We start from the raw sequence: 27,994 nt of genomic DNA, 5'->3' as shown, positions 1-27,994 counted from the left end.
TTTCTTTCCTAGGGTTTCTATCTCCAACTTTGCCTTACTTTGGGTTTTCTTTATTGTGTCCACTCCTCTTTTTAGGTCTAGTATGATTTTGTTCATTTCCAAACAGGTAATGTTTGGTTGTTTTTTCCTGTTTTTCTTTAAGGATTTGTAACTCTTTAGCAGTGTTCTCCTGTATTTCTTTAAGTGAGTTATTAAAGCCCTTCTTGATGTCCTCTACCATCATCATGAGATATGCTTTTAAATCTGGGTCTAGCTTTTCCGGTGTGTTGGGGTGCCCAGGACTGGGCGAGGTGGAAGTGCTGCGTTCTGATGATGGTGAGTGGTCTTGGTTTCTGTTAGTAGGATTCTTATGTCTGCCTTTCGCCATCTGGTAATCTCTGGAGTTAGTTGTTATAGTTGTCTCTGGTTAGGGATTGTTCCTCTCGTGATTCTGTTAGCCTCTGTCAGCAGACCTGGGAGACTAGCTCTCTTCTCTGAGTTTCAGTGGTCAGAGCAGTCTTTGCAGGCTAGCTCTCCTCTTACAGGGAAGGTGCACAGATATCTGGCATTCGGACCTGCCTCCTGGCAGAAGATGAAGGCCCGAAACAGGACCTGTCCCAGAAGCTTTGGCCTGTGACAGAAGCTGTTAGCTTCTGTAGTCCACACTCTCACCTGCACAGACTAGTCTCAGAGGGAACCGGAAACTAATAAGGCTCCCCCAGTTGCTCTGGCAAAGCCCTCCCGGTCAGGGCGGACACCTCTCCTCTGGCAGGGAAGGTGCCCGGATGTCTGGAGCCTGAAACGGGGTCTGTCTCAGAAGCTGTCCTCTAAGGACCTTGGGGGTGTCCGCCAACTCTGCGCCCAGGTGACCAAGTGCTGGCACTGACCGGAAGGGACTTTTGACCTTGGTCAGGCCGGGTTTCTTGCTTTTCTAATGCTGTCTTAGGTCCTGCACGATTGGATTGGAACAGAAGTTGTGTTCCACTCACAGGTGGTCCTCAGATCGCGTGGAGAGTCCTCTAGGGGACATTGGGGGTGTCTGCCAACTCCGTGCCCAAGGTGACCCAGTCCTGGCGCTGACCGGAAGGGAGGGGCACATATTTATGTGAAAATTTTTTTGTTGTAGATTTATAGGTGCACAGAATAGCTTTGGCAGAATGTTCACTGAAGCATAACAGAGCTTAGCTCTGAAAGGGAAACTGTGGGCCAGGTTACAGAAATGAGATGGACAGTTTAGTTTCACACGAGCGTCTATGGTCTTTTGTGGATTCTGTACTATTTATGCATTACCTATTAGAAGGTATGTTTTGGGGAGATAGCTCAGAAGTAGAGTATATGTGAAGTCTACATGACCTATGTGAAGCTTGGGTTTGACCTCTGGCACTGGGAGAACAAAAGAAGCCCCCACCTCTGAAAAGTTGGCAAGACTTGCTTTAGCCTATTCCAGCATGGAAACGTGGGGTGTAAGAACTAAAGGTGTGTGACATTATAACATTTATAACTATCTTTTTGGTTTGTTTATTGCTATGTGACAACATAGTTGTAGAGGGTTTGAGGCATCTTTAATCATTATTGTTAAAGTGGAGATAGAGTATCTCTGTGCAGCAGATTAATGGGCATGGAAGTTTGTTATTGGAAAATAATAATAGCCCCTGGGCTTATTTACCCAGGAAGAGGAAGATTTATAGACTTTGTCCTGGGGATTTGGTTCACTTGTTAAGATCTCTTGCTGCTCTTTCAGAGGCCCCATGCTTCCTTCCAAGAACCTACATTAGGTGGCTAAACTGCCTGGAACCCTGGCTCCATGGATCCAATGCCCTCTTCTGGCCTTTGTGGGCTTCCCATCCTCACACAACATAGAGTTAATTATAAAATAATCTTTTTTTAAAATTTTTAAAGATTTGTTTATTTATTATTATGTAAGTACACTGTAGCTGTCTTCAGACACCCCAGAAGAGGGCATCAGATCTTATTAAGGATGGTTGTGAGCCATCATCTTGTTGTTGGGATTTGAACTCATGACTTTCAGAAGAGCAGTTGGTGCTCTTAACCATGGAGCCATCTCTCCAGTCCTAAAATAATCTTTTAAACAGACTCATACATATGTTTTGCTGTCTGGAGTCACTTGTAGCCTAGAGAAGAGAGTGAGTCTGTTTTAGTGCTTTTTTCCTTTCCACGTCTTATCCTTTACCTCAAATTCCTGTTCCTTGAGTGCAGATAGCTGTAGATGTAGTAATTTAGAGATCCCTATTTTAGAATTCATTTTAAGAGTTGTTTGTGTTTATTATGTAGCAAGAAGATGTATTCCCTCTGCAGTGTCCAATAGGATGCTATGAATGCTCTCAATCTGTCTGAAATTTGGTGGGTTCTTTTCATTATGTCTTAGTTACTTTTCTACTGTTGTGACAAAGGACCATGACCAATTTATAGAAAAAAGTTTATTGGGGCTTATAGTTCCAGAGGATGAATCCATGACAATTATGGCAAGGTCCTGTGCAGTAGTGGAGAGCTTACATCCGGTCCACAATCATAAGACAGAGATAGATAGATAGATAGATAGATAGATAGATAGATAGATAGATAGATAGATATAGGAACAGAGAGTAGACAGAGAGAGAGATGGAGAAATAGAGATAGACAAAGATAGAGACAGATAAAATTATTTCATTGTTACTTCATAAAACTGTAATTTTGCTGTTATAAATCATAATACAAATATCTGATATGCAGGATATCTGATATGCAGGATATCTGATATCTGACCCCTGTGAAATCCCCAAGGTTGAGAAACACTGTTTTAGATAAAGTCTGTTTTCTGCATAATGGAGGAATTATTGGTATTAGCTATGCAGTTATGAATATTATTTTATCTAAAAAAACCAAAATATTTATCACATCTTGGCACACATGAAAGGCTATGTTAATGTAGGATTTTGGATTATAATGTTGACTTAGTGGCCACTCATGTGTGTGTATGTGTGTTTGGGTATAGACATACATGTGTTCATTTGTATCTGTGCACATATGACTGTTGTTTACATTATTGTTGGTTTTTCCCAGAACATCTCCTACCTAGCCATTTCCTTCCAATTTCTGCATCTCTCATTCAGTTTGGCAATCATGGACAAGATTGTCACCCTCTCCAGTTTGTTTTTAGTTTTAATAATAAAGGAAGTATTTTGCTGAGATTTCCTACTTTTGTAATAATACACCTACTTTTTTTTAATTAATCTTTTTTATTAGGTATTTTCCTCATTTACATTTCCAATGCTATCCAAAAAGTCCCCAATACACTCCCCCTCCACTCCCCTACCCACCCATTCCCACACCTTGGCCCTGGCATTCCCCTGTACTGGGGCATATAAAGTTTGCAAGTCCTATGGGCCTCTCTTTCCAGTGACGACATACTAGGCCATCTTTTGATACATATGCAGCTAGAGTCAAGAGCTCTGGGGTACTGGTTAGTTCATAATGTTGTTCCACCTATAGGGTTGCAGATCCCTTTAGCTCCTTGGGTATTTTCTCTAGCTCCTCCATTGGGGGCCCTGTGATCCATTCAATAGCTGACTGTGAGCATCCACTTCTGTGTTTGCTAGGCCCCGGCATTGTCTCGCAAGAGACAGCTATATCTGGGTCCTTTCAGCAAAATATTGCTAGTGTATGCAATGGTGTCAGCGTTTGGAAGCTGATTATGGGATGGATCCCTGGATATGGCAGTCTTTAGATGGTCCATTCTTTTGTCACAGCTCCAAACTTTATCTCTGTAACTCTTTCCATGGGTGTTTTGTTCCCAATTCTAAGAAGGGGCATAGTGTCCACACTTTGGTCTTCGTTCTTCTTGAGTTTCATGCATTTAACAAATTGTATCTTATACCTTGGGTATCCTAAGTTTTTGGGCTAATATCCACTTATCAGTGAGTAAGTATTGTGTGACTTCCTTTGTGATTGTGTTACCTCACTCAGGATGATGCCCTCCAGGTCCATCCATTTGGCTAGGAATTTCATAAATTCATTCTTTTTAATAGCTGAGTAGTACTCCATTGTGTAAATGTACCACATTTTCTGTATCCATTCCTCTGTTGAGGGGCATCTGGGTTCTTTCCAGCTTCTGGCTATTATAAATAAGGTTGCTATGAACATAGTGGAGCATGTGTCCTTCTTACCGGTTGGGACATCTTCTGGATATATGCCCAGGAGAGATATTGCTGGATCCTCCGGTAGTACTATATCCAATTTTCTAAGGAACTGCCAGACTGATTTCCAGAGTGGTTGTACAAGCTTGCAATCCCACCAACAATGGAGGAGTGTTCCTCTTTCTCCACATCCTTGCCAGCATCTGCTGTCACCTGAATTTTTGATCTTAGCCATTCTGACTGGTGTGAGCTGGAATCTCAGGGTTGTTTTGATTTGCATTTCCCTGATGATTAAGGATGTTGAACATTTTTTCAGGTGCTTCTCTGCCATTCGGTATTCCTCAGGTGAGAATTCTCTTTTTAAAAATGTTTTTTATTAGGTATTTTCTTCATTTACATTTCAAATGCTATCCCAAAAGTCCCCCATATGCTCTCCCCGCCCTGGTCCCCTACCCACCCACTTCCACTTCTTGGCCCTGGTGTTCCCCTGTTCTGAGGCATATAAAGTTTGCAAGACCAAGGGGCCTCTCTTCCCAATGATGGCTGACTAGGCCATCTTCTGCTACATATGCAGCTAGAGACACGAGCTCTGGGGGGGGGGGTACTGGTTAGTTCATATTGTTGTCCCACCTATAGGGTTGCAGTCCCCTTTAGCTCCTTGGGTACTTTCTCTAGCTCCTCCATTGGGGGCCCTGTGTTCCATCCAATAGCTGACTGACTATACCTACTTTTATTGAGACAAACACCTGCTTTGAATTCAGGCATCAAGTCACCATTGTGGATAAGAATGGTTTTTTATTTAGTCTCTGAGCACTTTCTCCTGTACCTTAAACTTAGATTTTGTTTCTATGGTTTTTTTTTTTTTTTTTTTTTGCCCTTCTCTGACCACATGGTTTTGTTGTGTTTTGTTTTTGCCTTTGTTTTTTTTAACATCTTAACAAGAACATTGCTGAATTCTTTAGTCACTGTGGTCAATACCAGTTAACTCAATAAAATTGTTCAAGGATCCTTAATAGTTTTGAGTGTATTAGTCTACAGAAAACATTGCTTTTCTACATGAGCAGTTACTGATGAGGAATGAAAACAAAACATCCACATTAAAAAAAAACTTTACAATATGTATTTATTTATGTGTGTATGTACATGCCACAGTATGTGAGTAGCAGTCAGAAGACAACCTGTGGGTTCCTCTCCATGTGAGTCTGGGGCACTGAATTCAGGTTGCCAGGCGGTGGCATGTCCTTTACCTGCTGAACTATCAATATAGTCATGAGAATACTTTCTGATTTTTAATGAAAGCATTTTCATATAATATACTTTGATTAATTTCCCCTTCTCCAGTTCTTCCCGGCTCCCACTTCTGTCCGCATTCAATTTCATGGTCTTTTACTCCTTCTCTTTAAAAAAATCCACAAAGCAAAAACAAACAACTGAAACCAAAACTTCCCACAAAACACAAAAATGAGAATCAGAACTCTTAAAAGACCAATAAGACAAAATGAAACTAAACATTCAGAGAAAACCATGGAGTTTGTTTTGTCTTGGCCAATTACATCTGGCCATGGGACCTGCCCTAGAGTATAGTTAATATACCCAGCGACACTCCAGGGTAGAAAACTGATTATTTCATTACCAGCAGGTATTATTTGCAAATAGCTTCTTGGTTAGGGTTGGGACCCCATTTTTCCCCCATCAAGGCTGAGACTCTATCTGGCTTGAATTTGTGCAGCTCTTAGGCATTCTGTCACAGTCTCTGTGGGTTCATGTATTGGAAGATACTGTTTCCTTGGAGTCAATTATCGTGTTTGGCTCTTACAATCTTTCTTCTGTTCGCAAGGTCCCCTGAGCCCTGAGTGGAGGAGTGTGATGAAGACATTTCATTTAGGACTGAGTGTGCCAGGGTCTCTTACTCTGTACATTGTCCAGTTGTGGGTCCCTGTATTTGTTTCCATCTACTGAAGGAGAAAGCTTGTCTGATGGTGGCTGAGCAAGACACTAGTCTATGGGCATAGAGAACATCATTGGGAGTCATTTTATTGCTATGTTCCTTTAGCTGAATAATAGTACATTTTCTTCTAGGCCCATGACCTATCTATGCCATTGGTTGCACCCATAACATTTATGCCACTATTGTACCAATGTATCTTACAGGGAGGTCACTGGTTATGTCTCAGGGTTTGTACTGGGAGATATTGATGACTACCTTTCTCCTCCAGTAGCATGCAGAGAACCATTTAGCACCATGAATGTTATTCAGTAGGGGTCAAGCTTCTAGCTGGGCACTAGCTCAATGTCTCCATATTCAAGGACACAAGTTAAGTGTCTTTGGCATGAGGGCTTTTCCATCAGGTTGTGGAGAGCAATCTGTCTTGGCAATAGAATGTGATGTTTGCAGTGATCATGGGCCTCTTTGTCCAACAAGATATAAACCATTCCTGGCATTGGAGATTTTACTTGTATATATCTATATATTTAAATATGCTTCTATAGATTTCCTAAAATGCATTGTGTAGCACAGGCTAGGCTTGAACCTACAGTGATCCTCCTGATTTAGCCTCTGAGGACTAGTATTACAGGCATAAGCAACTATACTTGGTTCTTTTCTTTTATTCTTTTAGAGGAGGGTTTGTTTGGTTTATACATATATTTATTTATTTAGAACCAGGATCTCTCCATATAGCCTTGACTGGTCTTGAACTTGCTTTGTACATCAGGCTGCCCTCCGACTCACAGATTCACCTGCCTTTGCCTCCTGACTATTGGATTTAAAGGCATGAACCATCCTGTTTTGCTTTTAAAAGAGATTTTGAATTTGTCCAGTTATCTGCCCTCTCCCCAAAATGTGAGATAGGTTTACACTGTTCAGCCCAAGACGGCCTGGAACTCTTGGCAGTCCTCCTGCTTCAGCCTCCTGAGTGCCAGACTGACAAACCAGTGCACCATGTCCAGATGAACCAAACTTTAAGAAGCAAAGTCCTTGTGTTCTTTCTGTTGGGCTACACCAAAAACAGGTATTTCTGTGGATAATGATGAATAACACTTATCCTGAAATATCCAATATAATTCCTTAGACAGTCGTGTTTCCTTTAAGTTTAGCTTTCAGTTGATTATTTTAAACATACAATATTATAGGTGTTATATTTTGAATGTAACACTCCCCTCTACAGACCACGTGAACATTTAGTTCCCAATGATGCTGGAGATCCTAGGGCATCATTGTTTTGGTGGCGGTGAAGTTGTTTTGGGATACATGGCTTAGCTAGTAGAAATAGATTACTTGGGTGGACCTTGAAGGTAAGGTCCATCTCTGGCTTCAGCTTGACGTCTGTGTGTTTCCTGTGCCATCTGGATGGCTAGGACCTCTGTGCTCCTGCTTTCCCTGCCTTCCTTCTGTGGTCGGCTAACACTTTGGAAACTGTGAGTCAGAACTAAACTTTCCCCCAGAAGTTGTTTAGTCAGGTATTTGTCATAGCAATATAGAAAACAACACAGCCAGGGGTTCCCAGAAAGTGTGTCTTAGACTAGGTAATAGACATGGGTGTAACCTTACTAACATTCTGGGGAGTTTGATGCAATTGTTGGAGGTATAAACAAAGACCATCTGTAGGAACCAGGATGCAGCTCAGTGGTTGATCACTTTCCAGTAGTGCATAGGCTCCTCAGCTTGGTCTTGAGCCCATAGACGATGCACTTGGAGGTACTTTGCTTCTTGGATGTGGGAGGGCCTTTCATGCAGCTGCCTGGAAAGTCTTAACAGGTTAGAACTGTTATGCAATAGATATGCTGGCATTCCCTTTAAAGCTTTACATTTAATTATCCAAGAACACTTGTAAAAAAAGGAATAAAAGAGGGTTTTATTTCCTCTTGTTTTCTTATCAAAACGACTGGGCATTCCCCAAGATTCTAAGTGTCTTTACATTTGCATTTTTAGTCCTTCAGAGATGGTACAACCTCGTGTGGTCACTGAGAAAAAGTTAATTTTCCGTGATATTTAGCAACTGGATTTTTGAAATCTTGAGGGCTTGAGAGTTTTAAGTAATGTAATGAGAGTCAGGAAGGGGCATGGTGTCGCTTCAGTTTGCAAATTTATTATATGTGGGAGGTCACTGCCATTGTTGCTAACCCCTCATTTGACCATGTGAAGTGCACAAAAATGTATTGCTTATTTACCTATGAGTTCATATAGTCTAGAAATTCATTCAGAAATTCTACATGATTTTTGCCTAAAATCTTTTTTTTTAATTTATTTTTTTATTAGGTATTTTCCTCGTTTACATTTTCAATGCTATCCCAAAAGTCCCCCATACCCACTCCCCCAGTCCCCTACCCACCCACTCCCCCTTTTTGGCCCTGGGGTTCCCCTGTACTGGGGCATATAAAGTTTGCAAGTCCAATGGGCCTCTCTTTGCAGTGATGGCTGACTAGGCCATCTTTTGATACATATGCAGCTAGAGACAAGAGCTCCGGGGTACTGGTTAGTTCATATTGTTGTTCCACCTATAGGGTTTGCCTAACATCTTTAACACAGAAAAAATGCATTTTATGTAAACAAAATGCCAAAATTTGAGTGGCGCTTAAGTGGGATGGCTTGATTAAATAATGTTCACTCACTCGGAAAAAAAAAATGCATTTTAGTGATCTGTGGGTTATTTGGCTAACATTCCCTTATATAGGGTTGTTACAAAAAATTACAAAAAATGGCTCACCTTTACTGTCAAAAAACAAAAAAAAGAATAAAGTACTTCAATGTTTTCTTTCCATGTGTATTGCTAAATCCTGCCTCCTGGGAATAATATTTAATGGGAAATCCATAAACATTCCCCATGGTAGTATTGGTGGGACAGAAATGAAATTCCTGGATGTCTTGAGTTTGGATGCTACTTTTCTGAGATTGTTTCTCTTGTACTTATTGAGTCAGGTGAGGTATCCTTGCAGATTTCATACAAAATATGTACAACACTTCCCAGAGTTAATTCTCCCAATGTGACCAGTCTTCCCTGAACTTGGAGAAGGTTCATATGTGGGATGCTTAGTTTGAAAGAAGGAATTGCTCTAAGGGAGACATCCTACAAAGAAATCATCAAATTTCCTGATGAGGTCTGAAATTAATATTTTTTCATATGAGCCATTCTTATGGTTTCCTATAAATTGTTATTTCCAAGATAATAGATTCTTTAAGTAGACTCCACAAGGACTGGTCCCTGCCTCCCTGCTTGTCTCTGTGTCTCCCTCCTTTCCTCTGTGCTCTCCTCTTTCTACTTGTCCTAGCCTTCCACCCTGTGTGTGTGTGTGTGTATGTGTGTGTGTGTTTGCAAATTTATTATATGTGGGAGGTCACTGCCATTGCTGCTAACCCTTGTGTGATTGTGCATATGGCAGCTGGAGGTTGATATCAGGCATCTTGATTGCTTGCTATCTTACAGTTGGAGGCAGGGTCTTTCACTTGACCTCGGAACACACTCATACCAGTAGTCTAGCCACATAGATTGTTCCAGGGACCCCTTGTCTCTGCCCACAGCATGCTGGGAGTACAAGGTGGGCCATCGCACACACCATGTGGATAGTGGGGATTTGAACCTCAGACCTCATTGTTTCATGGGCAAGTGCTTTATCTACTGTTGCAGTGCTCTAGTCCAGAGGATGCTCTTTTCTCTTCTCTTTTGGAGATCCTGGGTTTGGAATGCAGGGTCTTGGACATGCTAGGCAAACCCAGTGCTCCTGCCTTGTATCTATGGTGCATAGTATCTTCCTTTAAAGTAGGTCATAAGTAAGTTAGCAAAGAAAGGTAACAGAAGGTGTGTAGCTAAACCTTGTTGCTGTGCTGTGTGTAGAACAGGCAAGATCAAAGTGGGAGGAACTCATCTTCATTGGCAAGGTTTTGTGAGCTTTTTTGATGGTATAAAAATTTATGAAGAATATAAATGATCTATTCCTTTGCTTCCTGTTATCCCAGCCACTTAGTCCCATGGACGTTAAAACAAATGAGCTGGGTTTAAAAACGAAGGGATTCCTCTGAGACTGTCTTTTCAGAGATTCTCCTGAGAGAATCTGTGTTCTGAAAACACTCCATCTGGAGGGGAGTGTGGCTCAGTGGTAGAGCCTTTGCCAGGCATGTGACTGTATGTATTTCATTCACCAGTACAGCAAAGAGGAAACCAGTACAGCGAGCTAGGCCTGATCATGGATGGTGGCTACTGCAGGGCTGGTCTCTTGATGTTTCTTTGTATTTCTCCACTTTTACCTCAGGCCTAAGATTGAATGTAAAACTTAATTGTACCTTAGGATGAAGGGAACTTAGGTCAATACTGTTTCTGCTCTGCCTTTTCTTCCTTCAAGTTCAAATGAAAATGGATGAAAGAAGGAAGGAAGAAAAGAAAGAAAGAAAGAAAGAAAGAAAGAAAGAAAGAAAGAGAGAGAGAAAGAAAGAAAGAAAGAAAAAGAAAGAACGGAAAGGTATCCATTCTAAGGAGGCAGTTACAGCATCTTATTTTCACTATGTGAGCCAGTCAGGCTTTGAACTATCCTCCCTTCTGCTCTGGCTTCCTGAACACTGGGATTAGAGGCCTTTGCTATACTTTTGGGCTACAGCAGGAAGAAAGTTTCTATGTTTTTTTTTCTATCACAGGCTTCCTGGTTGTACCTTTGAAAGGAAAATTCTCTACAATGGTTCCTGCAGGTCTATTTTGAATATATCCATTTTGTTGTTCATTCAACAATTCTTGGCTTGGAGACTGGAGCAACATAAATGACTGGCACTAGATCTACATCTCCCGGAGTTTAAGGAGAAAGTGGACCCCTAGGCCATTATGTCATATTATGAGGAGTCCTGTGAGGGAGATTTAGAGAGTCTCACATTGTTTCTGTGGCAAAAATACATAGGAGTTGAGTTGCTAGCAACCTAAATATAATTTTAACCTGTGGTATGACTAATTATGATAGCTAAGGCTTATCAAGACCTTGGAAGATCTAATATGACCTTGGAAGAAATATAAGTTTTCAAGGGCCAAACTTCCCAATAGATCTGTGATGGAATACTATTCCAACTATTTATTTTTGTGCTAGGATTGAACCCTGATGATAAGCACACACTCTACCACTGAGCTATGTATCCAGATGAGCTGGCCTTGGCTATTATTTTTATTTTTGCACATGAACAAAATGATATGAAAAAATTAAGTGCTCTGGTCAGAAAGTCTGATCACAGAGCTGTTATCTAGTCCTTGAAAAGAACAGGCTGAGGGGGATGGGGAGGTGGCTCAGCAGTTAAGAGCAATGACTGCTCTCTGAGAACCTGGAATTGAATCCCCATACATACATGACTACTCACAACTGTCCATGACTCCAGTTCCAGAGCCCTCTTCTGGCCTCTGGGGGCACCTGACACACATGCAGTGTGCTTACATACATGCAGGCAAAACACTCACATGCATGAAAACTAGGAATAAATATTTTAAAAAAGGAATAGGCTGAGCTCAGCTTGCTTAGTGTGTTTATAGAAACTCCTAAACTGGGGCCCATCTTTGCAGCCAGTTATTTGTTTATTTATTTACATATATACCTGTATTTGGAGAGAGCATCTTGCTGTGCTGCCCAATCTGGTCTCAAACTCTTGGGATGAGTTGATCGTGCCACCTCCACATCTGAAGTAGTGGCAATGCTAGTTGAGTCTTCATGTAGCTGGTTTACAGTTCTCTTCACTAGTCAAGTGTACATATGAGGTGCTATATCACTAGTCAAGTGTACATATGAGGTGCTATATCAGGCTAGGCTTCTTTCCCTGTTTCTTCCTACTTTTCTTAATATCAGGAATCTACAGAAGTCCCAGTGTTCAGCATGGAGGCCTCTCCAAAGGACTTTTCAGTTATTTAGTATATCCATACATTTCAAAATTCAGAGTGAGGAGGGATTCTTTGAGGACATTAGTGCCTTTGTAGCACTTTTGTGGACGCTTCAGAAAAATTAGACATTTAATATGTTTGTAGAGGTTAATGCTTCTAATAGAGATGGGGCTTAAGGATTCTAAATGATTGTCATAATAGACACAGTGAGCTCATGTCCATTTAGTTCATTTTAAGTTGTATGACTTTGGATTTTTTTCAGATTTACATTTTCTGTGGTTTCCCCAATTTGTTGAGTGCTACTTAATACATAAAAAATAGTTTTAGACTGTGCAAAAGGGATAGGAGGATAGACAGACTTAAGGTGACCCTGGCCTTCATTTGGGAAGATTTGTTTAAATGGATATAGATGTTAAAATGCACAAGATCCAACTGCCCTCTTCTCTCTTCTGATTAAGAGCTAGAGTCTGTCATCTTTGTTGTATTCAGTAGTAAACTCTCAGAATAAGCCCACTTAGAATAAGAGTATATCCCTCCCATTCTGTTATAGTTTGTATGGATGTCTAAAGTTATACCCACACTTCTAATGTTAGGCCATATGGCATCAAAATATTTCATATGATGGAGCTGGAGAGTTGGCTTGTGGCAACAGCATTTGATGGTCTTTCAGAGCATTTGGTTTCAGTTTTCAGAACCTACATGGTGGTTCACCACTCCAGTTCCAGGGGATCTGATACCATCTTTTGGCTTCCTGCAGTAGCTAAACACATGTAGCGCATATACTCATCTGCAGGCAAAACAATTTTACACACTAAAAAAAAATCTTAAAACAAATAAATAAAATAAATCAAAATATATTTTCATACTTTAACAAAGCCAAGCATATATGTTAGTTGGGTTCAATGGTAGTCCCATAGTCTTCTGTTTCCAGACTTTGAATGCAGTTTATGCATTCAAAGGTTAGATATGACTCGAATTTTGTAGACTAGAAGGCACTTTGTTAGAAGGAAGAGTGAATCTCAATTCCCCATGTAGGTTTTATACCATGAAGTGATGCTGCCAATGGGAAGCTGTGCTCCCAGACTATCTAAAGAAATTTTCAAGATCACAACTGTTCCTTCATATGCTTTCCAGCCTTTTGACACCATAGCCACATTGGGATTTTATAAGTGATAAGTTTAAAGTATTGAGAGCATCATGTGGCAGGATTATGGCACAAGATATGGAAGTGAGTCATAGCAGGTTTAAGGGAACATGAGTTACAGCTTTACTAAGATCTTGTTACTCAAGATGAGATTCTGCGTGAATTAATTTTGTATTTTGTGTGACCATTTGACTATAGATGCTGCTGAATGCTGAGTGCTATTTTGGTTAGGTCTTGGCTGTGTGTGTGTGTGTTTGTGTGTGTATGCACACATGAGTGGTTGTGCATGGGGAGACAGCGACTGACATTGGTGTCTTCCTCTATGCCCAAGTCAGCTAGATTAGCTTTCTGTAAGCCTCAGTGATCTTCTTTGCTCTGCCTCCCAGAGCACAGATTACAGGTACACACCTGGTTTTTCTGCTGAGTGTTAGAGATCTGGACTCAAGCATCATGCTTGTACAACAGGCACCTGACCAACTGAGCCATGTTTTCAGCCCCTCGTCTTGGTATTTTAATGAATATCATGATACTTATGCAAATCCTTCCTACCTAAATTATCATAGCTACACCACACTCTCATTTCATTCAAACAGATCACAGGTTATGTTTTGCTCTGTTTCAGAAATCCTGGATCGAAGGGGTATTCTACAAGAGAGAGTGTAACAAATTCATACCCAGCTCAAAAGACCCTCACAGGTACAGTTTTTAATTATATTCTTTTTTTTTTAAAGCAACATTACATTGAGTGCTGTTTGAAGAAATTTAGAAATATCACTTATGTAGAGGTTTTGATGATATTTATGAAGTGAGTGTGTTTATTCATTTCAATGCATTTCTTCCGTAACTCCATAAAAACATGCCATGGATATTGTAGAAAACTCAGTAAGAGAAGGGACTTTTGTCAGTTACCTCGCAACAGCTCCAGTACCTATCCCCAATATGTTCCTGTCAAAGGTCTATTTAAAGAAGCAATCAACTCAAAGGAGGAAAAAACTACATGTCCTAACAGCACTAGACTGTGGTGGATTCCATTCCATGTGGTACTGCAGGACAGCACTCCATGTGCTTCCTCTTGGAGGCAGGACAGGTGTCATAGGAGTACAAGGCTGTAACCCAAGCTTGGACAAATAATTTTTACTCTCTACACATTAAATATTCAAAATTTCGTGACCGTTCTTTATCGCAAGTAAGGTATCCATGGGAAATGATGATTGGTGGGGACACATTAGGGAGACTGCAGAGATCCAAGGAGTCACCAGACTGAATTATGTTTTCCTCTGGGGGCTTTGTGTGTATGTAGATTGTGGGCGGCAGGGCTGAGTTAGAGAACTCTGAGTTCTGGACAACCCTATGGAAACTCTACTTGTAGGACAAAGGTCAGCAAGGCAGCTGGTGAGAAACGGGGAAAGAAAGGTCTACAGAAAATTCCTCAGGGTAATCAGGTTCATGAGGTTAGGACTGGATGTCATTGACCTGGTGGAAAACTGATAGGGAAATAGAAGAGAAATATTTTAATTAGGGTAGCTAGTCTATTTTAGATTCCCTTATGCCATTGGCCTTATGTGTGTTTAAAGTTTAGAAGTCATTGGTACATGGGGCACATGGTAAGACTCTTTGGCAAGGATTAAAATGGTGTTCTATGCCTTCGTTAAACATTGACTAGTCCCACCCTCACTGAATTACCTATGGTTGGTAAGCCCTGTGATTGGAAATTCTCATTTCACCTGTTTATAAAATGTTTATAGGATGCCAAGGTAACACTGTTTCCACCCCCCCCTTTCCATTACCCCCCTTTCCATTCTGCTTTTATAGTGTCAGGCGATGGGATCATAGGCATAGTGTAAAGCGGACTGAGGTCTAAGTCACTCCATTCACTTCAAGTGGAAAATCATCTTCACAAGCTCCTTGGGCCTCAGGAAAAGTGACAAATATGAACTGTGTAACCACACATCCTAAGACGCAAGGAGAATGTTAGATGTGGAATGTTAAGTGTTAGAGCGTTCACTTAGTGTGCATGGGGCTCTTCCATCAATCCCCAGCTTCAGAGAAAAGATACATACTTATTTTAAGATAGGGTGTCTGTATACAACTCCAGTTGGCCTTAGATTCACCATTCTTCTGCCTTAGCTTCGTGGGTGCTGGAACTACAGACATACGCTATATGCCTGGCTCCATTGACCATAATTCTATGAAAGTTTCAAGACTTTCTACATTTTACAGAGGATAAAACCCCCATGCCTCTATGTTCATGTCATTATAAAAAATGTAATAGATGACTATGGCCATTCCTTTACACACTCCATTTTCTTGGGCTCTAGTAAGAGTCTCGAGAAGCATGGCTTTATGTGTTTTTGTCAGTATAATGAGGAGAAAATGGTGGTGTATTTCCCACTTCTCATCCACGTGACAAAACAGGTGAAAGCAATTAGGGAAGGAAGCATTTAGGGAGGAAGGGTTGATTTTGACTTTCAAGTTCAGAAGGTCTCAGTACAACTTGGAGGGTTGTCCACTCTGTCTCCTGTGTGTGGCAAGATCCTGTTTACATTGCTTAGACAAGAAAACAGAAACTGTGGTTGGAATGAGTGGTAAGTCATTACCTTCAAGGGCCTGCCATTAAGTGAAATATTTCTGCCAGCCAGGCCCCACCTCCTAAAGGCTGCAAGCCTTCAAACAGCACCATAAGCCTTGGGCTGTGGGGCTGGAATTCAAGCATTCAAAACAGTAGCCTGGGGATGGGGTGGGGTCAGATTCACACAATAAAACTAGTTCACTATTTAGCACAAACAAAATTTTCTCTCTTTTATTAATATTTTTTTCTCCTAAAAAGATAGCAAATCTAATAGGCTTGATTAACTTCTTATTCTCCTTCTTATCAAGGCTGGTATAGAAGTGAAGGTTAGAATGTCCCGTGCTAAGCAGGTTATACTTCTCCTGATTTTTATAAGCAATATCTTTTTTCCCTCTTGAAAAACTATAGTTTTTTAAAATATACTTTACATTGAAAATATGATCATTGATGACTCAATCCTGGAAGTTTTTCTGACTTATAAAGAGAAAAGCTTTATTATTATTAGTTATATATTATATACTTATATATTATTAATATAAAAGTAATTATACATATATTAACTCCTGACTTATTTTACAAATTCAATAAAATACCCATCAAAATCTTGAAAGATTTTTTTCAAGAGATTTGAAATTTATATGTATATATACAATATATATATGTCCAGAAAAGAAAAGCAATTTTACCCTTATCTATCTATCTATCTATCTATCTATCTATCTATCTATCTATCTATCTATCTATCTATCTATCTACTTTTTTATTGATTTATTTTGATACTAGAGATGGATTCTAGGACTTCATAGACATCCCAGCCAAGAAAAGTAGGATAGAATATGAAAGAAGACTGAAACATAGAGGCCTTGCCTTTGAGATGTCATGATGCATAATGATGAGAGTCTAGAGCTCTGTGGCAGAGACTAGCATGTGTAAGGCCTTGGAGTCCATTCTTAGCACTGTGCTAAACAAATAAGTCAAAGCAAAGCAAAGTAAAGCAAAGCAAAGCAAAGCAAAGCAAAGCAAAGCAAAGCAAAGCAAAGCAAAGCAAAGCAAAGCAAAGCAAAGCAAAGCAAATTAAGCTAACCAAACAAAAATCACCTAAAACAAACTAAACCAAACCAAAGTAAGCCAACTAAGCCAAGCAAAACCAAAGCAAATCAAATTAAACTAACCAAAGCAAGTAAACAAAACAAACTAACCAAGCTAGCTAAATCAAGCAAACAAATAAAAATGCTACAACAAAACGGTGTTAATGAAACAGAGTGGCATTAGACAGGGATAGAAGTGGATCGACAGCAGTATTTAATTTGATATTGTTATACACACAAACATACATATGCATACTCATGCATGCATGCACACACACACACACAGAGGTCTATCTATATCTATCTATCTATCTATCTATCTATCTATCTATCTATCTATCTATCTATCTATCTATCTATCCATCCATCCATCCATCCATCCATCCATCCATCCATCCATCCATCCATCCATCCATCCATCTATCTATCTATCTATCTATCTATCTATCTATCTATCTATCTCCAGGGTCTCTTGTAGCCCTGCTTGGACAGTCTTGTATTCAATATGTCACAGAGCATGCTATAGAACTTCTGACCATCCTCACTCCACCTCTAGAGTGTAGGAATTATACATGTGTGTCATTATACTCAGTTTATGAGGTACTAGTGAGAGAACCCAAGGCCTTGGGTGTGGTAGGCAAGCATTCTGTCGACTGACCCTACATCACTGGTCCTATTTTATGACTTTAAAATATTTTAAAATATGTTTTATTACTTGATTTCCTAGAGCTCTGTTATCTTCATTGTTTAGTAATTATAATAGCAATGGTAATAACAACAATAATGATGATACCTACCTATTATGGTTAATTTCCATCATCAGCTTCAGTTTGACTGAATTAAGGATCACCTACTGAATCAATGAGGCACACCTCTGGGTGTGTTTATGAGAGTATTTCCAGAGACATTTAAGTGAGGATGGAAGATCCACCCAGTATGTGGTTGGTACACATCCCAGAGGCTGGTCTCCGAATGAATAAAAGGAGAAAGGTTGGGCATCTTTGTTCCTCTTGCCTGACAACTGACACGGTGTGAGCAGCTGCCTCACTCTCCCACCTTCATGACTGGCCACCATGACGGACTGTATCTCCTCAAACTGTGAGCCAACATAAAGCCTTCCTTACTTAAGTAGCTTTTATTAGGGATTTTGTCACAGCAGCGAGCAAAGTAACTAACATACTACTTTCATTGCCTACACTGCAGGGCATCAGGTAGCATGAGCTACTTCAGATATATTAGCTGAGATAATCTTTTTTATCACCTTATGGGGGGTCATAAAATGTTTAAAATTATTTTTAGATGTGAGAGTTGTGGCTCAGGAGAATCATTGAATCAATGGTATTCAAATTTAGTTTTTTTTGGTACCAATGTTCATGTTGTATTAATTTTTTCATTGTTTCTACAGTATAATTATACACAGGGAATGACATGGAAAGTAAATGATGCATGAATACTTAGCAAATTTTAATTTTCACACCATGAAGGATTAGTAAACTAACAATAACTTTATTTCTTTGACTCAGATGCACTCCAGGCTGCCAAATCTGCCACAATTTAGTCAGGTGAGACTTTCTGAAAAATCTGATTCCTTTTTGTATTAAGGTAGTGTGTTGAAAAGTACTTGTGAGAGTTTCTTCAAATCTCAAGAGCTTTTTTGGAAGTTCTAGCCAGAGAGCTCAGAGCTCATAAATCTTAGAGCAGCCTTCTTTATCAGGGAATGTTGGCCCCTTCAGTGGAGCTCACAGCTTGGGGAGGAACACCCATGGAACGGTGAGGGGAAAGTTGGGCACCCGTGTACTGGCTGGGTCAATAGAAACAGCTCTGCTGATTAATGGATGACAAATGTGTCATAGATATTTAAGGGACTCAGAGTAAGGCATCTGTCAGTTTCCTCTACCAAGGATAGAAGTACAAAAGGGGTGTGTGTGTGTATATTCATTTTCTTTTGACTTTCTTGAGCATGGTACTTGAAAAATAATAGAAGTCCTGAGTTATTAAGACATGCGAACATCTTAAGATATTTGACAAGAACTTTTACTACCTAAAACATGTATGAAACATTACATTTTATTTTTCTATCACATTGTATTTGGATAAAATGTAGCTCTATGTTGGGCATGCATTGAAGTATTTGACATATGAGTTACACATGCTAAATTTGCATAAAAGGCAAAATACTCACACTGCACAATAGACTGAAGAACTATACAAATTTTATCATATATTTTAAATTATGTGTCAGCAAGTGGATCCTTTGTGTCAGTAGAGCAAAATAAACTTTCCTTGATTCTGACAATATCCCAAAGTTGGTAAGTTTAACCAGTGTTAACTTTAACTTTTAAATTATTTGATTTTTATATTTTTAAATTTTGAGACAGTCTTGAAATTTTGCTAACTTGCCTAGGGTGGCCTCCAATTTCAAATTCTTTGGTCTCAGTATCAACAGTAGCTGAGATTATAGGTCATATTATATTATTGAAAAATAATAGAAATCCTGAGTTATTAAGACATGGAAACATCTTAAGATATTTGACAAGAACTTTTACTACCTAAAACATGTGTGAAACACTACATTTTATTTTATTTCCTCCTTGTCACACTTGACTTACTGGCTTCTTTCTTGATTTTCAGACAGCCTAGGCTGCCCTTAAACTTATTATTTAGATTAATAATAAAGATTTCTGCCTTTATAGAGTGGACGTCACAAGTTTTACTGTATACCATACCAATGAACATTTTGGGATATGAATTCATATATGTATACACATATATTTACTTATTTACAAATTATATAAATATATACTGTATATTAATAAAAAGTTATAAAGTGACAGGAGAAGATGGATGAAGAATATTGAAATACCTTATTAATAGTAAAAGCTTTTGTTTCTGTCACTCCAACTACTTTTAATTAAAAGGAGATGGAGTCACATCTGATGGCACCTTCTGTGGTCTAACTAACTAGGAGGCTGAGGCAGAGGAATTACTTCAGTCCAAAACTAGGAGTTCAAGTCTAACCTAAGCACTGTGGTAAGGTTCCACATGAAAAAAAAGTCAAACAAACAAACAAAACAACAACAACAACAACAACAACAACAAAAACAGGGACAGAAGAAATAAAGCCTAATTATACATATTTATGATCTTTTCTCATCACATGGCTAACAGACTGTTAAGAAGTAGAAGCAGGGACTGGAGAGATTGCTTACAGGTTAAAGAGGCTTGGTGCCAAGATTAGTGAACTGAACATGACACTTTAAGTGTTATTAATATGTGACTTCTACACACCAATCCGAGGATTGGAAATATTGCACCAATTTTTCTATTCTGAGTGACTTGTTTTCTGGAGTTTAGGTGTTACTGTGGCCGGCTGATTGAAGAACACCATGGGCTGGATCCTGCCTGGAACCTCTCAGTCACTGAGGGCCACAGGGATGAGCAGTGGTCTGTGGAGAAGCACACAGTGAAAAGCCCTACAGATACCTTCGGCACCATTAATTTCCAAGATGGAGAACATATCCACCACTCCAAGGTTTGCTGATAACCCAAACCATCTCACTAGTTTTGAACAAAAGAGACCTTGCACTTGTACTTCTAAGGAGAGAGAGCACTACATGATGTGCTTTGTTGAAAAGGGATCCACACCATTGATCTATTGTTAAGTCTAGCCTGGTCTTCTCTTAGGTATGAGAGGCAATGTTTGCATCCCAGGTACAGGACTAGGTGGAGATAGGTGAACAGATGATAAGTTTAATATGTTATAGCAGCAGTGCGGACTGAGGTGAGCTGAAGCTCCTAGGGCAGTTATGAGTTCTCTGCTTGCTAGTCCTTTGACACACACCAAGGGTGGACACATGGCACATCAATAAGTCAATAGCTTTAATCATTATTTTTACTGCTAGGTGACTTCTGAACTATGGAGTCCAAGTGAAGCTGTTATGTCCCCTTTTCAGCTTGGTGTATCTAATAAGTTCTCAAAATTAAGTTTTCTTGATATGACTTTAATACGATTATGAGTTCATATCATCTCAGTTAACATTATAAATGTACAGAGTGAGACCTTTTTAAGTTTTAGGGTAAGTTTATCAGTCTGTTTCTTGTGCTGTTTATGTGGCCAGCAAGGTGAAGAGTCATCCTATCTGTGCATTTACAGGCAAAGTGGAGTCAAGTAGGCTTGTAAAATGGAATCTCTCAGGGCAAGGTGTAGCCCGTAACACTATCCTTTTACATAGTATGCAGTGATCTTGGGCAGGGCACAGCCTGAATTTAACAGTAGCCTGGAATAAGTAGGGAATGGGGACAAGGGTAACAATATCCTTGCAGGGTGCACCCCAAGGACCTTACATCTTCCCACTAGTAAACACCTTCTCCAGCTTCTCCCATCTCCCATTAATGGCACAGGCTGGTGAGTAGGCCATTAGCAATGTGCTTTTGGGGATCCTGCAGATCCAAATTGTAGCATAAAGTGTTAATAGGTCCACGTTCCCTTGGGCATTCTCTTCTGGGAACATTAATTACGTGCTGTTTTCTTAGTAGCTCATTTCCCACGTGGAGCAACTTCAGGAAAGCTGAGTGCCAGTCATGTTCTGCAGGCAACTATCAGAAGGCTGTACTTAAACAGCAGTTCCTCTCCTTAAAGTCGCAGTGTAGTTCTAGTGGAATCTACATGTATAGCTATTTATCCTCTTGTGTTTGACTATTCATGCTTATTTCTGTTTTAGAGCAGAAAAATCCCCCTCATTTTCCAATCCCTTTTGGAGGCTGATTCTTAGAGAGCCTTGTGTGCAAGTTTTCCTTCAAGTTTTGTTCTTCTTCTTTTTGTTGTTTTTTTAAAAATATATTTACTTATTTATTTTTGTGTGTCTGTGTGTGTGTACATACGAAGTGTATGACACATGTGTGGGGGTACCAGTGGAGGCTAGAAGCGGGCTTTGGGTACTGTGGAGCTGGAGTTACAAGTTGTTGTAAGCCTGTTGTAACCCTACTGTGGGTGCTAAGAACTGAACTTGAATCCTCTGGAAGAACAGCAAGCACTCTTTACCTCGGAGCTATTTCTTTCTTCCTTTGTCCTCTCTCTGTCTATATGTCTGTCTGTCTGTTTGTCTTCCTCTCATTGTTATTATTTGTTGCAGTACTGGGGATAGAACCCAAGACATCTTATGTGCAAGCCAAGGGCTCTATTATTGTGTTGTTTATTCTTAACCACCTTCATCTATACCTTTTTCTGTGCATTCATTACTTACTGTGTGCCTATAGACTTCCTACAGTCCAAAGAAAATAGGTTTCCTGTATTAACACTTTGGTATTGTGTAGAGGGTGGTGATAGGAAATAACTATACAAGCCTCATAGAGGTGGAGGATGCTATGAGAATGGAATACAGGTTCTTTGAGAGACTGTGAAAACTCCTTCTATGAAAGGACACAGCATGCAAGGAGAAAGGCATTCAAAAGTGGACAAAACCGATGCATGTGTTTAGCTTGGCATCTGAAGGTGAATGAGGTGAATGGCCCCAGTGAAGCAGCTAGTTGGCTTGTACAAAACTCAAAGGGCATTCAGGAAAATTGAAAATATAGCTAGGCATGTCTGCTGACGATTAGCTTTTTTTAAAATTTGTTTTTTTTCTGTATGTGTAAAGATGTTTTGCCTGTGTGTATGTTTGCATCTCAAGTGTGCCTGGACCCCATGGAGGTCAGAAGAGCATCAGGTCTCTTGGAGCTGGTGTTGCAGATGGTTGTAACTCTAGGAATTGAGAACTTGCATTCTCTGGAAGAGCAGGCAGTGCCTGTAACCCCCATGCCATCTCTTCAGCCCCTACAAATAGACTGCTTTAGGCTCAGCTTTTGGCTGTCCTTATGTTAATAGGGTTGTTTACAGGAGTGCATTTTACTGTATGTCTCAGCATGGTACATCTGCCCAGGCTTCCTCTATCCCTCAGGTTCATGTTGAGTGGCAACAAAGCTTGAGAGAGATTATCTTATGTTTTCTTTTACTGTAGTTCCCTCCCCAAAAGCTCTCTCACCTTATTCTACAAAGAATTTGAGAGAATCTGTCTCTACCTGGGGGAATGAGTTACTTACAAAAGAAATAAGAGAAGTGTTCTGTTGGAAGAGGCCAGTACTAATAGCTTAGTTCTTCAGAGATGTTTATTCAACAAGCAGTATCTTCTAGTATGGGAAAGATTTAGAGGTGAAGACAGGCTTACCTGAGAGAGGAGCTGGAGCCCAGGAGCCTGGGCTGCTCCTTTTGCCCTCACCCACTTCTCCCAGCAACAAAACATCTAGTAAGGTCTGTCTGTGTTGGTCCTACTACTGTAGTGTCCTGTGAAGCCTGGCAGTTCAGTGGCTTCTCTCATACATGGAATCCTGACCAACCTTCTATTCTTCCTTTTACATATGTGTGATGATAGCTGTTGGTCAGAATTTTAATATTTTAATTATGAAATGAAGTGGTCCTATAGTAGCAACTTCAAAGATGAACAGTAAACTGCTTTAAGTTGCTGTCATCCTTTTAGAGTCTGTTGGGGGTAACTTATACTTGCTTGTATGGAAAGTTCTACCCATGTTTTCTTTTGGCATAGACCTGGAATTCATGATTTCCTAATACCAGCCTTTCTTTTCATTGCACTGGCTTATTCCTACTTGTTGCTTGGAATTCTGTTTGAAGAAGGCAAATTCACTTCCCTGTGCAGAACTTGTGCTTATAGGCAGTCATGCCCTGTAATGTCAGGCAGCTGCAGTGAATCAGAGACTCTACAAGATGACTTTGCTGATCTTTGCTTCGATTTGTATTCTCAAGGATGAACACAGTTATGCTTTACATTTGCATATTATTATTTTTTTTTTATTTATTCACTTTATACCCTACTCACAACCCCCTCCTGGTCACCCTCTCCCATAATTCTTCCCCTCTGTCCCCTTCTCCTCTGAGCAAGTAGGGGCTCTCTGGGTATCCCCCCAACCCTGGTACATCAAGTCTCTGTGGGGCTAGGCACATCCTCTCCCACTGAGGCCTACAAGGCAGCCCAGTAAGAAGAACATACCCCACTGACAGGGAAAATCTTTTGGGATAGGCCCTGCTCCAGTTGTTCAGAACCCACATGAAGACCAAGCAGCACATCTGTTACATATGAGCAGGGAGGCCTAGGTCTAACCTGTGTATGCTCTTTGGTTGGTGGTTCAGGGTCTGAGAGCCCTAAGGGTTCAGGTTAGTTGACTCTGTTGGTTTCCTGTGGAGTTCCTACCCATTTCAGGGCCCACAACCTTCCTCCTATTCTTCCGTAAGAGTTCCCAAGCTCCATTCACTGTTTGGCTCTGCGTGTCTGTATCTATCTGAGTTAGCTGCTGAGTAGAGCCTCTCAGAGGACCTTCATGCTAGGCTCCTGTTGAGTATAGTTGTTTTGAAAAGAAAAATTTCTCAGAGGAATAATCATATGCAAAAAATAATCATATGCAAAGAAATGATTGGTAGGTACACTGAAAGGACAATATATATGTTCATGCTCCTAAATTTAAAAATTTTTCATGTGTATGAAAAGGACCAAGGAAATGCAAATCTGTGGCATTTATAAAGAGTCACATTCCATCTATTTTGTAAAGCTCCCTCTAAATGGCTTTGCTGATACATCAATGAAGTATTATTTTTCCCTCACTTCCAGTCTTCTGAAGAACTGTGAAGACCAACCTCCAACTTGAGGAAGCTTCCTGTAGTGATTTATAATTCCCAGAAGGAAGTTGGAGGGAGTGTGGAACCTTTAAAAGCAAATATTCCCATTAGGTGAAGTTAAACTTTTAGAGAGGCCCCATGGCTGCTTTCATGGGCCTCCTGTGTGTTCAGCATACTGACTAGCATGCTTCTGTTCTGTTCATGGGTCTGTGCTGCCCTTCCAGTACATTAGAACTTCTTGGGATACGAAATCGGATCATCTGTTGCACTTAATGTTGAAAGAGTGGAATATGGAACTGCCAAAGCTTGTGATCTCTGTCCATGGGGGTCTTCAGAACTTCAAGATATCCTCCAAGCTCAAAGAGACCTTCAGCCAGGGTCTGGTCAAAGCTGCAGAGACCACAGGAGCGTGGATAATTACAGAAGGCATAAACTCAGGTAAAGCTCATGCTCGATTCCCTTCTGCTCTCCTTCCCCTTTCTAACTGTGAGTCAGGTAGCCTGATATTGAGTGGCAGTTATGCAGCACTCACAGGAGGTACAGTGATATTAGGGGGAAAGGCAAACAACAGCCAACCAAAAACCCACCCTAAAACAGTGGTCTCTGAACCTCATGCTTTTACATCAGAGGTAATCTGCAGGCTATTTTACTGGTACACTAGAGAACACTAGCATGCTCATGATGGTATGCAGTGCATGGAGCATTCTAGCAAGGCAAGAGTAGTGTCTACTGTTAGGATTGTTCAAAGATAAGGAGAGATGTTACCTCCTTGTTCAGTAGTAAGCAGTAGCGAGGTTAAGAGAGGAGAGAGACAGCCAGGAAGCCTGCATCCAATTTTATTGTGCTCAGAGCCTTCTTTAAAAATGACATTTTACATATGGTTCTCTATTTGTGTCTGTCAGAGTCATTGTTTATCATGTTCTGTGAGCTCAAATTCAATTCTACTCTGGTTTCATAGGAGTGTCCAAGCACGTTGGGGATGCCCTAAAAGCCCATTCCTCTAAGTCTTTGAGGAAAATCTGGACAGTTGGAATCCCTCCTTGGGGAGTCATTGAGAACCAGAGAGAGCTGGTTGGAAAAGATGTGAGTAGACAATCCTTTCCATCAGAGGGAAATGAACATCCATCTCAACTGCCCGCTTTACAATGTACCCAAATGTCTGATAAGACTCTTCGAATGAAATAAATCCCAAACTGTCGTCTGTCTTCCTGCTACATCTGGCATCCTATATCATAAAATGCCAGTTCTGTCTCACAACTGCCAAAGCCAAAAAGCTTGATCTAAGCCTAGAGGGTTCACTTTGTGCTATGTCTCGAATCTGACCTGTCAATCAACTCTTAGCTCCACTTTCAGAATATTGCCAGACTCTGACTTATCCTTCCCCTCCAGTGTCATTGAGGCAGATGCAAGTGACCATGTTTTGACATCCAAATGCTTGTAAGAGTTTTTCTTTCTCTCACTCCTGTCTTCTGTTGTAGTCTAGTCTCAACACAATAGCTGAATAATTCCTATAAAATACAAATTGGACCATGCTCTTCTTTTTGTCAGTTCGTCAGTGGGTTCATCCTTTACCCAGCCAATGTATAGAACCTTGCAACGTTTTGCACCGAGTACAGTACACTCTTTAGTTGGCCCCATCTAGTTCTCTTGCCCCAACTTATAATCTGCTTCGCTTCATTCATGTCTGTGTTTTGGTTGTATGTGTTCATGTATGTGTATGTATGCGTGTGTGTGTGTGTGTGTGTGTGTGTGTGCATGTATGTGCACATATGTATGTAGACTTGTGTGGACGCCAGAACACAACATCGGTATTATCCCTCAGGTGCCCTATCCCCTACCCCCAGTTTTTCTTTTGAGATAGCATCTCATGTGGGCCTCTCACTGAGCAGGCTAGGCAGGCCAGCCAAGAACCCCAGGGATCTGCCAATTCTGTCTTCCCAGTGCTGGCAATACAAACATGTACCACCAAGCTTGGCTTTTTTCTCACCTCCCCTGCCCTGCTTGTTTCCCTCCCGCTGGGGATTCAATTCAGGTCTTAGTAAACTCTTTGCCATATCACCCATCTTCCCAGATCCCTGTACCTGTGTCTGTTGGCAGGGAATGGACAGAGCCTACTGAGATATTGTCAGAGTCCCTATCTATTTCTAAAGTATAATGATAGAATCTTACACTACGAATCTGGTATTTGTTGTTTGGTCATTTAACAGTTGTTTTCTCATGTCAGTTGAAGTGGACATGGGCATGGTTTATTTTTACTTTTAGTTTGGGAAAATCACACCTATTAGACAGCAGTGGGGTTAGAACCATGAGTTCTTGTGTGCCATTCCCCGATTTAAACAGCTAAAAATTTGTTGTCAAGTTTTGCTTCATGTACTCTTTTATCCATTTCCAAATAATAGTGTTCATTATTTTGAAGCAAATTCCAGACATCAAATAATTATATCGGCAAAACTAGTATTCTTGAATTTCTCCTTCTTAGCCAACTTGTGAATTCGTAGGACTTTTCCACAGAACTTTCCCCACAAGCCCTTCATTTTGTTACTCTCCCATCTCTTCTTTCCTTCTCCACTTCTAGCTTAACCCTTCCCACTCCAACATCTCCTCCCTCTACTAGGATATCACACGAGTTCTCGATCAATCCCCTGCCATCTATGCCTTGCCTACCTCAGGTCTCTTTCCTTGTTGTTGTTGTTTTTGTTTGTCTTTTCTTTTCTTTTCTTTTCTTTTCTTTTCTTTTCTTTTCTTTTCTTTTCTTTTCTTTTCTTTTCTTTTCTTTTCTTTTCTTTTCTTTTTTCCTTCCTTCCTTCCTTCCTTCCTTCCTTCCTTCCTTCCTTCCTTCCTTCCTTCCTTCCTTCCTTCCTTCCTTCCTTCCTTCCTTCCTTTCTTTCTTTCTTTCTTTCTTTCTTTCTTTCTTTCTTTCTTTCTTTCTTTCTTTCTTTCTCTCCTTGCCTCTACAGACATTCAGCCCATCTTAAACAAAGACACCTAAAAATTGAGGCTGTGCATAAATGGAATCCAGCGTTGGACATCTTTTATTTCATACTTTCTACTACACTGTCCTTAAAGTATTTGCTTACATGACCTGTGCATGTATTTATCAGGTTTCCTGTTTTCAGTAGTATGGAATATAATATTCATGGCACTAGAAAATAGATGACAATGTTCATCTTCTTTTTATTCCCCTTTTGTACAATGTATCCTGAGGAGAGTTTCTCCTCTCTCTGCTCCTCAGGGTTCCTCCCAGTCTGTCTTAAAATAGAGGGGTTTTTTTTTGTTTGTTTGTTTGCTTTTGTTGTGTTTTAGTCCAAACTCCTTCCAAATATAGTATGACCACATGCAGAAGACAGAGTTAATATGTGATCTGGGTACTATTGATAAATTTATTACTATTACTACCACACACACACACACACACACACACACACACACACACACACACAGAGTCCATAATGTCAAAAAGACCTTAATGCTACATTGTTGTCTTTTATCCTTTGTTTCCTTTGGAATATGTGAAAAAAAAAACCAGGGCTAAATGCTATTCAGAAGTACACTAGAATAAGTTTTGGATGGTGGTGTAGTC

General features: G+C 40.2%; 1 protein-coding gene across 1 annotated transcript in view; it reads left to right on the top strand.

The window, feature by feature from the left end:
• Positions 1-27,994, top strand: part of Trpm6 (transient receptor potential cation channel subfamily M member 6) — a 178,923-nt gene that overhangs the window by 18,369 nt on the left and 132,560 nt on the right. The window contains exons 2-6 of the mRNA XM_021151275.3: positions 13,717-13,790; positions 18,275-18,313; positions 20,106-20,283; positions 24,639-24,852; positions 25,373-25,497. Of these exons, the coding sequence (XP_021006934.1) occupies positions 13,717-13,790; positions 18,275-18,313; positions 20,106-20,283; positions 24,639-24,852; positions 25,373-25,497 (630 nt within the window). The remainder of the gene's footprint in view (positions 1-13,716; positions 13,791-18,274; positions 18,314-20,105; positions 20,284-24,638; positions 24,853-25,372; positions 25,498-27,994) is intronic.

Source organism: Mus caroli, unplaced genomic scaffold, assembly GCF_978045245.1.
Source record: "Mus caroli unplaced genomic scaffold, Mus_caroli_1 scaffold_20, whole genome shotgun sequence".
NCBI lineage: Eukaryota > Metazoa > Chordata > Mammalia > Rodentia > Muridae > Mus > Mus caroli.
The sequence above is the reverse complement of the archived record's forward strand: the minus strand, read 5'-3'. Positions and strand labels throughout refer to the sequence as shown.